Consider the following 12,002-nt stretch of genomic DNA (forward strand, 5'->3'; position numbering starts at 1 on the left):
AGCAGCTAGCAGATGAGGCAAACTGTTTTTTAATCAAGAGCTCCCAAGCATCTGATTCAAATTAGTATTTCTAGGTCCCAACTCTCTATTATTCCAGAAGACTTACTAACCACAACAAATGAAGAATTTTAATTTTTTTGTGGCTTAACATTTATTTTCAAGCTCTTCCCGGTTTAATAAATTAGTCTCTTTTTTTACCAATGTATTGAATAATTACTGCTTTACCTGCTGACTCTGGCACCATGAGCACTTACAGAAAGCAGCTATATAAATAGTAACATTTGTGATGCTTTTAAGAAACATTACCACTGGAAATCAAATTTAAGAATGCTTCCAGGTGCAGACAGGTCTTTTCTTTCTGCCTTCCCCCATCCTCAGTACTCTAAGGCATCTGAAAACTCAACACATGATTCCTGTTTTCCCTGATTCCTGATTCTCCAGGCAGTCCCCGACCAGCATCTTCTCTCCCTCCTAGGAAGACCAGGTCTTCAGGGGGGACATGCAGCTGGAAACAGCTGCACACCTTGGTGGCTGTTACGTATGGGGTTTTGATGGCAGGCTGAAGAGATTTGTGACCTCACACAACCGCCAAATGCTGTATTTCATGAAGAAAGGGAAGCACTCAGCCCTACTGCATTGCCAACGTTTGGGGGATTTTATTAATTTGATTCTTTTTATAGTCACCTATGAGCTTTGCTGTGCAGAGCCTATCCCCCCAAGGCTCAGTGGGACATAAGAATGTGCTTACGTCTCCTATTTTATCTGCATGGGCATCTGTGCGTGAAATTTTGGGGCACATCCACATGCCTTCCAACCTGGAGTTGGCGTGCAAGGGCAGGCGGGAGCCTGAATGGACCCCGTAAAAGATTGCCTGCACCTACTCACGCAGATGTACCCATCAGCTTCAGCAGCAGAGAGCAAAGAAAAGGCAGACACTTTAAATCTATTAGTATGGAAAACATCTACAGTGCTTTCTGCAAAACACAACAGAGCAGTGAACTACCTGGGTAACTGACAGCCACCAACTGAAGCTTGCCAATGATTACTTGTTGCAGATGCTGAAATTTACTGTTTGGTAAAAACTTGAAACTAACCTCTTAAAAAGTTGTTTACGTCTTTAATCACATTTGAACCCATATGTACTTAGAAAAGAGAGCTACCAGCACTATTGATCAAACTGATTTTAACTGTAATTATAAAAAATAAATAAATAAATTACCCCTGCTCTTCCCAGTACCTTGTACTGAGCTTTGGAAATTAATAGTATCAAAATTTTTTTTGAGAAATAATTCTATTTTTAAAAAGACTATGGGATGAGAAGGGGAAAGAGCAAAAATAGCAAGCATACTTCTAGTTAAGTGACTCCTAATGATTAATCATAAATGTATGCATACAATTTCCTTTGCATCCCGTTTGCTGAGAAAAGCAAGAAAGAATAGCTCAGCATACAGTCAGAAATTTTTACATGCCATTTCTAAAGAAAACACAAGTTGAGATTTATCAGAGATGTCATTTTTTCCCCCCACCAAATCAATATAGCTGGAAAAGGACAAGTCTTCCCCTCCATTCTGAAAAGCAGACTTCTCAGGTTGCAGTTAGTTCAATGACTGTTGCATCTGCTGCAGACAAAGGAGAGATGAAGGTGCAGGGCAGCCCCCAGCACTTTGAGCTCTGCACCTGGGGAACATCCTGCGTAGTGAAGGTCTAGGCATTGGTGACCCTAGCTCAAGCAGGGGAAGAGGACTGCATTCAGCGTCCCTACCCAGCAGAGGTCTAAACCAAGCACATTTTTTTCACTGTGCAGGTTCAAGAAAATGATGAGCTATCCAGACCACATTTTACATGAGGCAGGCAGGCAGGCCCCAGCGCCCTATAAGGTCAGAAAAGCACCAGGAGCATCTACAGCAGCAGATTAAAAGGCTCCCAGAGAGGTTATGAGATTTGTTAAGTGATACATGGAGTGGGAGATGTAGAAAGAGAAGCTGAATTTCCCATTCCCATCAATGTGCTGTGCTGTCAGGACAAGGGCTCCTTTCACCTCACTGCAGCTGCCGGGACAGCCTGGGCATGGGTTACCACCAGGAGGAGGTGGGGTGGAGGGGATGAGAGAGGCTCCCTGGGAAGGCAACTCACTCCAGCCTAGGATAGGTTTTTAAAAGAGGGGGATGAGTCCTACCTTCCCACCCCAGTCCTGATCTCAGTTGAGCTTAGGGCTTGCTATTTATGGCTATAGGTGCCATCCCTTGAAACGCCCTCACTCTCCTCAACTGGGTAGGCTCTGGTGGTCCTTCTCAGCCCCCTCAGGTCCTCACCACTGCCAGTGGGACAGCTCAGCTGCTCAGCCACTGCACCATACCAACTTGCAATGTTGAAGTTACAGCACCAAGCACCAGCCTGTAAACTGCAGCAGGGCAGTGGGAGCAATGCAAGGTGCTGGACTGTCTGCAGCAGGATGAGAAATTACAGCAACTGGGTAGGCAAAACGAGCAAAACCATGCACTAGAGTAAGCTCTGCTGCTTGTGAATCAGGCCCTGCAAATAGCCACAGATGCGTGAGATCAGTTCTCCTCAAGACGACCTGGCACCTACTTGCTAGAGCAAAATATTTTTGGAGAGAGACTATTAAATATATTTAAGTATGTATTTAGAAGATGCTACTGTAAATGGAAATCTGACAAGCTACAAAACTTAATGGAAAGAGCCAAGCTATATTCCTATGGTCTTTCCTGCAAAAGACTGAGGGAAATGTGTGTAGAGACTGACTCATCATAAACTGAATAGCAGATCTGGAAGAAAATTATGGGGGTGAAATGACATCAGTGGACACAGATGCAGAAGCTAAAGCTCACCTTCCTGTTGTGGAGCTGAGTCCCATGGCACATGACCTATAATGAAGCTATGTCAACATAAGAAATTATTTTTATACTGTAAAGGTAATTGTTTTAAGAAATTTTGGTTCCTGGAAAATAAAATGTATGGGATACATTATATGATAAACATGCACTCTGTACATGTTTAAGAGCTCTAGTGCATTGCTGCATAGTGCCCTAATTATTAGTCATATCAGGTGGTTTAAGTACAAATGACACTGACAATGTCCCAGGAAGGAGCAAAGACAGAATTATGGCACCAAGCCCCCCCCCAGCTGCTTTGCAGCACTGCCACTGCCAGCGCTTGGCTAGGTTCAGCCAGTTTGCACGCACACAAGCCCCTGTCCTACCAAGCAACGTCCAGCTCCTGCAGCAATGGCCGGACCAGGAGCCACAATTACAGCGGTGCTTGCAACAGCAGAGCAGAGGCAGTCCCTGGCACCCTGCAGCCAAGGCAAAGGGGTGTGAGAAGCTGGGTTACTTACTGCTGTTTTGTGCCTTACCAGAGGAACACTCACCCCAGCCTGGATGCCAGGAAACCACTACCTAAGGAGACACAGACCTCAAAAAGTGCAGGAGAGAGAAATCTCATACTGGGGTAAGGTGTAAAAGGCTGTAAAATGAAAACTGGCAGAAAACCATGCATGACTTCAACAAAGAGTGATTTTCATTTTATTTTTTTTTTAAATACAGAAATTCTCACAGAATATCCTGAGGACATTGGCATCTCGATTACATTTTGGCCCAGGATTAGAAAAATACAGTACTTGAACTGAGAAAGCAGCTTTCAGTAAACTGTTCCTCAAGGGCTGATATTATTTAACACGTGGATTAATATGTATGTAAAATGAAACACAAAGGCACTAGAACAAAGAACTGGGGAGAGAAACTACAGGAGGGCATTGCAAAGCCATGGAGGATGGCAAGCTATATTTAGCAGACATGAAAGAAATCTCTTGTCTTTCTTGTGAACTCTAGATACTCTGAAAGTATTTGCTAAGGACAGGCGTCTAAGTGTCACCAAGGAGAGTATATGAAAAAAAAGCTAGAGGTTTCCAGTTTTGGAAAACTACAGAACTTTTTCTCTTCATTCCTGATTGCTCTTTGCCCTGTTGTTACGTCGTTATTCTGTATTTACAATGCCATAGCCTTTTGTCATGGAGGATGCAGTAAAAATGACAAACAAGGCTGCTTGGCAACACACTGAAATATCACAAAATGGGTTAGGAAGGAGCAAGGTTTACTTTGAATAAAAAACAACTTAAGCTGTTAGCAAACATAAGAGAGGCTCTGTCTTTAGGTATGGGTTGTTCCCCTGCTCTAGAAGCATCATCTGACCATGCTCTATTTACCTTCCTGTATCTCCAATACCCTGCCCTGGGCTGATTCATAAGTCCCCTGATTTGCTGTTTCCTCCAACTTGGATTTTATTTCTCAAGATCGAGCCCCATTTCACATACTTCTCATCTTTAACCAGAAGAGGCTCAGGAAAAGATCAAAACACTTAGACTTACACTGGTACAGACAACCCCTTCCCCCCACCCAGCCCAAAAAGGGTCTCGTTCCCATCTTGGACGTACACACAAATAAGAGAAACGGCAATACAACTGTAGAGAGCTAGTGCTCTTTTGTATGTACATACTTTAAAAAGCGGCTTTCTCTTCCATAAAAACATCTATTCTTCCTCATTCCTGAGCATAAAAAAGTCAAGAATCTCTGCACATCTCTTACTCTACTGATTATTTTTTCACCTATAGTCAAATCAATATAATATATATTGCTAATGCTATTAGAAATCCATCTAGGAAATCAATTCAGAAATACTACTATAAAGAGTTACCAAGCACACATTCAGACCCACAAATTAGCACATTCCTAGAGCTGATCCTGTATTTCTGCTGTCTTGTGGCAAATAGTATCAGTAGATTACAGTCATATATTTTGCCACAGTAATTTTTAATTAAGGTGCTTGGTTATTACAAAAGGGTAATTTGAATGCCCATTGTTCTGAAATTGCTAACTCAGGTAATGAAAGCACAGTAACAAAAACCTTTTAAATTACACAGCACTCCAATCCGATGCACAACCACCACTGAAAAATAACCTAAAAATACAACACAAGAACAGACATTAGGAGATAGGAAGTACTTCCTCTCCACTGAGGCTTTTGTTAGCATTTACACAGGATCCTTTTCTGCGGAGCTTGAAGTGGGAAGAGATTGCTTTCACACTGAGCACACTTAGAAAAAAAAAACTTTGCATTTTTACTTCTTTTCTGTGTGTCTGCACTTACTCAGGTTACATACAATTCTTCAATCTCCCTGCTCCAAACAGAGGCTTTTTTGAAAATCCGCTGTTACTCCTTCAAAAGGCACATAGCATCAGGAAGATAACCCAGGACATTAAATGACTTTCCGATTTTTGGTCACCCTTCCTGGGTAAGGTCAGGCTAAGTGGTCCTGCTGCATTCTTTTGTCTAAAGCCCTTTCCACAACAAAGAACCCCCCATGAAGAAAGCCAGAGCCCAGGAGCCGACCCAGACCCTCTGCAAGGAAACCAGCCCAGCGGAAGGGCTGCGCCAAGACCCCCCGAGAAGCAGCACAACCCACAGCGCCCGGGTGACCCGAAACTGACTTCAAACCAGACCGAGCAAACTTGTCAGCCTGCAGAAAGTTATACTTGCAAGCGCTGGCTGTCAAAAGGGATCCAGAAGCAGCCGCTGGCTAACATTTGCCCTTCCCAGAGCCAGGGATGGGAGTCACACCATCGCCAAAACCCACAAGGTCACTGTATGGCTCCTGTTATCCTTCCTTTGGGGTTTTTTTTTTCTGTAGCGCTTCGGGACTGCTTCTCAATGGATGTGTTTTTCAGTGACTTTCCAGAGCTGTGTTTGCATTTTATTTGATAAAACCACCGAAGCAAGCAGGCTGCCGAGAAGGGCTCGGCGCCCCGGCGGTACCCGTCAACTCGCACTCACCTCAGCTTCTCTTCATGTGACCCGGGCAGTCCCACGCTATCGGGGCGATCCCGTCTCCTTCTGTACAGACCTGAATGTGACAACTCTTTCAGCTGCAAGGCCGTCATATTTCTCCTCTACCTGGAGGGTTGGTTTTTTTAAGGGAGGGGGGGGGTGTTGTGCTGTTTTGGCTTTGGGTTGGATTTCTCCCCCCTCCGCCTCTTCCAGATGTTGCTGCGAGGAGCGTGCCTGCCAAGACGCCTGGAGAGAAGAGTCTCAGCGGCGTGTCGGCACACCTGCACCCGCCTGAGCTACCAACCTCGGCAGGCAGGCAGGCGGCCGCTGCTCGGCTTCCTGTTTCTCATAGGTACACACCCTCCCGAAGGGCACCACATTTCCTTTATCACTCGATCACACCTAAGGGATGTCTGCAACAAGCTCACCCGCTTCCCTCCAGTTCTTTCCGAACTCTCGCTGTCCCAGCAGGCGCAACCCCGCCGTGTGCTGTGCAAAGCAGGCAGTTCTCCCAGCGCCTGCTGCGATCAGCTAAAAAACTCCAGGGCTGCAATGAGCTGTGAACTTTTCCATGCTATAATTTATGATAAAAAGAAAGTCATCAGTGCTATGAAAATTCAGTTACTCAAGCATGTGAGCAAACTCTGATAGGGAGATTAATGCAGCAAAGTGTGCCGCAAATTAACTTCAGCAACCAGCATTAAAATACTCTATTGGAAACACAACAGCACTGTGCTTGTCAGAAATGGCTCTTTTCCACACATCTTGAAAATCAGAAGAAAACCACAATGTGTTTTTCTTCCTACTCTCAGCTATTAAAACATAACTACTTTAACTATTTGTCATATTTTGTAGTGATGGAGTGTCCTGTGTAATTGTAAAACAGGAATGAAAGCGCTTAAGGTTTCCTGTAAGACAGGAAGGTGACTGGCAGGGATCTGCATGCTCTGTGTCTCATCTTACTTAGTAATTTTTTAGTAATAAAACTCTCCATTTCAACTTAAAAGGAGGCTTCAAAATAGCTTACCACCTTTTGAAACATTTTTACAGTTTGACATTATCCTAGGCAGACATAAACAAAAACTTTATTCACAGTTTCTACTTCTACATTGAGAGTTGCAGAGGGTGTGTTTTTAGAATGAACTTGCATTTAATAAAAGCCAAGAAATGTAATAATTTGCAAGGACTGTTTTGACTAGGATAGGAAACATAGTTTACTATTCAAGTGTTTATTTTGTAGCAGGATACATATAAGGGTATTTCTGAACTCTTGTAATGGAGAAAAGCATAACATATGTAATACTTGGTACACCACATGACACCAATTTTGTCAGGATTACCAGACTGAACACAGGCACAGTAATTTTATATAATACTATCAGCGTGCTTCGGTCTGGAATGTCATCAACATATAATATAAAACATCACACAATGGAAAAATAACAGAAATTATTTTGGAAAAAGAGTCACATAACATGCCAAATAGATAATGGCTGGAAAAATGCAAAGTGATTTATATGATGTTAGAAGGTTGCACACACTGAAATGTCAACAAGTGCTATACATCTGAGCTCCTGTCCTCAGAAAATAAAAGAGGGAATGGTCACGATGTTTGCCTAAACATGCTGCAATCCAGTTTCAAAGTATTTAAAATTGTTTCTCAATATGCAGTAGGATAAGCTTAAACATAATTAAATGCCAATTCCCTGCAGTCAGTCAATCAGCGATTCAATGAAAAGTTAATGCTGTTAGGAGTGGAGGTTAAGGACGGCAGATGACAGATGCTCATGGCACAGCAGCTTTTAGACATTACCAACAGTTTTTACTGTGCTTTAAATATCACTGTACCAATGATTCACCTTTGTCCAAGCAATCAATTTTAGATCATACTAACCTAAAAAGTGAAGACAGTGTACTTTTTTTGCTGTGAAACAGCTATTTGTAAATTAAAGAAATTGAACTATTACCTACAATTGTTCATAACCTTTTATTCACTACAGTAGCACTCTCTCCAGCGTACACTGAATACTTTTGTATTAACACAAATCTATCAAAAATTAAAGGACAACTCTTCACCAACTTTGCTGCAAGTTGCGTTCATGTGAAATACACAGCATTAAAATTCATGTTTATCTGCATGAACAGCCACTGCACTTGGGACAGCCTATGGGACAAAGGCTTTTACTAAAATACACTTGGAAACCAGAGCTGCACCAAACTGGTATTATTAAAATTTGAAATCAACACCACCACACAGACCATGTAAATTATAGGAATACAAGAAGTCCAGACACAAAAATGTTTGTTATAGAGATCAAATCCATTGCAACATTTATTTAGGAGGGCAAGATGGTTAGTTTTTTACAACAGACCTGGCAGTGAGCTCCACAGCAACATTATTTCAGTGAACTCCAACAGGGGTCTAAGCTGATTTAGAAAAAGACTTTCCTGGAGGACTTGAGAACAAGCCTAAAGCTTTCTACAAGAAGAAATCCAAACTGGACACCTTTTTTGCCCTAGGGGACTCTCCATAAATTCTCATGAGAGATGAGGTTTCAAGTCTGAAATTACTCAAACAGCCAAACCTTAAGTTCTGAGTATCAAATACATATTGTTAAGGGCCAACTGTTTTTTTGGAGAGATGCTGGAGAATGCAAGTGATATTTCTGCACTCTCTCGATTAAAGGTTGCCAGAAAACAACTCGGATGGACCTCACCCTGAAGGAAGAACTTCCTTAGCGAATGTCTCCTTTTACCTTCCAGCCCCTATCTGCTGTTTATAATTCCTTTTTTTGAGAGATTACATTCTTCTCGTGTGGGATGGGGCCACTTGGAGCTTTCACATTCCATCCAAATTTTTGAGGACTGGCCAAGTTACCACAGCTTTTCTTATTACAGGTAACACGCAGCTTTCTTTTACGTCCGGTACTTTGAAGGTTCACTCTTCATTTTCCAGTGCATGCCTCTTCACCGCCTCACTCATGCAACCAACCATCCTCCCACGCCCAGAGAAAGCTAACATTGCTACTGCAATCTGATGGATAGGCATGGTATTATCAGTATTTTATTAGAGGAAAAAAATCACGCATGTCTAAGCAACAAAAGGAAGAACCTAGACAGAAACTATGCAGTTCTTCATTCATCTCAAGCCATAAATAACCTTTTATTACATGGGACATGGCTCATGCTTGAGTTTTCATTGCAGTCCTACAAAGTATTTGTCTTGATATACCAGGCCTGAAGTGTGCTTTCTTAAATTTATGTGAAAAGTACAGCTTTTCTGGTGACTGTAGGAATTCAGCAGAATTTTGCACTTTAAAAATCTTTTAAGACAGACAGGTTATGTCTGGTTACTTTTCACTGTGTTCAAAGGGATGTGAACAGTAATCCATGTAATTGAATTTAAGAATAACAAAAAATACCAAGTATTTCAGATTCAGTACATTTCTTCGTAAGTCTGTATTTACAGAGAACACGTTAACTACAGAAACCAGAAAAGACAAAGTTTTAGCACTCTTATTCCACACAGAGAAGCCTTTACTGAGGTCATTGCTCTTTTTTCCACTCCAGTGCACGTTGTTCTGGGTTTGGGTTTTTTTTAAACTTTGAAGAAACCACCATATTTCAATTAAATTTAGTTGAAGATTTTCAAAGTGATAGAAAAAGCTGTTTTCAGGGCAGCATAAACAGTCAAAAAAATAATCAGGAGAGTGTTATAAGAACAGTATAGGAATATCAATAGCATGCACACAGTTAAAAGGTGACTGCAATGGAGGAGCATGTTTCTCCATCTTTCATCGCTCACCCAGCTTATCACAGGGATGAGTCTCCAGAGAAACGTGTCCAGGAACATTGGTTTTCTACTATTTCTCAAAAGGCTTGAAGAAAATCACTTTTTAAAGCCAAGGTAAAGGCTTGTACATCAGTGGGAATGCACAGGACTCACAGGAACAAGTGAAAGAAGGTGGCAATAACCCTTCCAGCAGTTCTGCCAGAACCACCGAAGCACCCAACTGATGTGCCAACCACAAATGAAGCTTTATGCCTCTGTGAATTAGGCTGCTGAGGCGAGTCCCCACAGATGGGTTTGGGTGTTGGGGAATAGCATACTGTGCCTTGGGTCCCCGCTAGGGCAGGCGGTGATAAAAGGAAATGAGCAGAGAGAAATCAAGCCACAAATCTAAGGATGCAAACCTTGAAAAAAAAAAATTCAAAGCTTCAAGGGAGCCTAAACTGTTGATTCAAGGAGTTAAGTAATTAACTATTTACACATTTCCTTCCTTGTCTAATGTGACTCCAATATCTGCTTCTTCCACTCAGCAATCAATCCTGAAGCACACACATTTAATCTGCAGATTAGGTTAAGTACTGAGGCACTTGAACTATATACCTAGACACCACAAAGCAGTGCTTTGGATTTATGTCCATGCTCTGGCTGACCAAGCATGTTTGCCACAGTTTAAGGTAGTTGCTGGGTTTTTTTAAACCTCTTCTATGGATTCATGCCCCTGCCATACAATGTAAAGTAAAAAACCTACATAACGGTGTGCTCTGCATCCTTCAGAGCAGTGACACACTCAACCCACCAAAGTCCTTTGGGGTTTCAGGGGGCAGAGGGAAGGCAAGGAGCTGCTGTGCTGAGCATGGGGTCCCTCCTTGTCCTGGCAGTACCAAAGGCATTTCCACCTCCACTGCAGGCAGCCCATGAGGTTTTGGTGAGGCAAGGCAGAGGTCCCTGCTCTCATTCCAACTATTCTATTCCAATAATACTAGAAAAAATATAAAAGCAAGCATGGGAAAATGTTCTGGCTGCCTGAACGTGAGGCAAGGTCTCTTGGCTGCCTCCTCCAAGCTCTCTACACACGCTGCCCCATGAATTCCTAAAATTCAGGGAAAAAACACCCTGCAAAGGCACATTTTTCTCCAGCAAGTGGAACCCTACTTTAGCTGAGCTTTACAATACCTCCCTCTACCGGGAAAATGCTGCCTTATTTCTCAATGCCAGTATTTCTCTCTACAGCCAGAGGGAGGTATGCATTAACCCGCGTGCATTTTAATAATTCAGACTGGGGCTAAGCTGAGAGCAGAGAAGAACGACAGACCAGCAGCTGAAGATACAGGTTAGCATTATAGCTAGAAATGTATGCTGTTCATCAGTGGATAATCAATGCTTGAGTAGCTGTGCAAAGAAGAATCCATGTGACACAGCATGAATCAATTTTGTCCTGCCATTTATACATAACCCTCTTTAAAAAAAAAAAAAAGAGTGATAAACATGCTGGCAAGCAGTTGAATCTTTAAGATGGGTACAATTAATCAAATGGACCCTGAACTCCATGGCATAAACATCTTTAAAAAGAGAAAAAAGAAAACGGAAAAAAAAAAGAAACCAAAAAGATGGGGGAAGGGAGGGTTTGAAGCCACCAAATTCAGAGTTTAGGTTAATCTTCATAGCCTAGAACATGTAGAAAAACACATGCAATTCCCAATCTGCATTTCTAGATATGGGACATTCTCTTCAGAATAATTTTTAGTCTTGGGATAAAAAGCCTCTTCCCTTATGAGATTTTCAAACAGAGTCAGAAATACACTTTTTACATTTAAGCACTTTGTTTGTGATGCATGAAGATGCTAAGTCTGAAAAAGAAAATTAGAAAGTCCTGTCTTTAAACAAGGTGACTTGCATCCTACTACTGTATATATATTCAGGATGTTTACTTCACTGTAATGGGATAAAATGCCTTTGGAAATTGGGGTAAAAAGCCCCTGGTGCCAGCTGGCTTACTGGGCAACTGAAAGTCCCCCAGCAGACGACACAAAAGACTGAGGAAGCCCCCAAGAAAAAGACAAAGACAGAAGCAGAACCTGAAAATGGGTGGAAAGTGAAAAAAAAAAACTGCCCAGAGAGCTGCTGCCCCAGATACCCCGTGGAATTACCTGCTCTGACAGCCAGTTTGTGCCCTGAAAGCCAGCAAGCCCTTCCAGGGCTGCAGAAAGGCTGACAAAGCTGTTCCAGACAGGCAACCACTGAGACCTGGTTTTGCCGGAGATCTAGTGGGACATCTCAAAACAGGCCTCAGGCTGACTCTGCCTTTCCACTGAAGGAATATAAGGACCATTAGGAAGTCTTCATTTTTGTCCAAAACATCACTCATCAGGAT

At 42.3% G+C, this 12,002-nt stretch overlaps 1 protein-coding gene across 5 annotated transcripts in view; it reads right to left on the reverse strand.

The window, feature by feature from the left end:
* Positions 1 to 12,002, reverse strand: part of LIMS1 (LIM zinc finger domain containing 1) — a 76,386-nt gene that overhangs the window by 30,234 nt on the left and 34,150 nt on the right. The window contains exon 1 of one of the 5 annotated variants that reach the window (XM_040584636.1): positions 5,848 to 6,122. The exons of 3 other annotated variants lie outside the window; for them this stretch is intronic. In XM_040584636.1, the coding sequence (XP_040440570.1) occupies positions 5,848 to 5,954 (107 nt within the window). In that variant the 5' untranslated portion in view covers positions 5,955 to 6,122. Of the gene's footprint in view, positions 1 to 5,847; positions 6,132 to 12,002 lie in introns of those variants that run through there. One more of the 5 variants, XM_040584635.1, reaches the window with a different exon arrangement.

The sequence above is a fragment of the Falco naumanni genome, chromosome 2 (assembly GCF_017639655.2).
Source record: "Falco naumanni isolate bFalNau1 chromosome 2, bFalNau1.pat, whole genome shotgun sequence".
Classification (NCBI taxonomy): Eukaryota; Metazoa; Chordata; class Aves; order Falconiformes; family Falconidae; genus Falco; species Falco naumanni.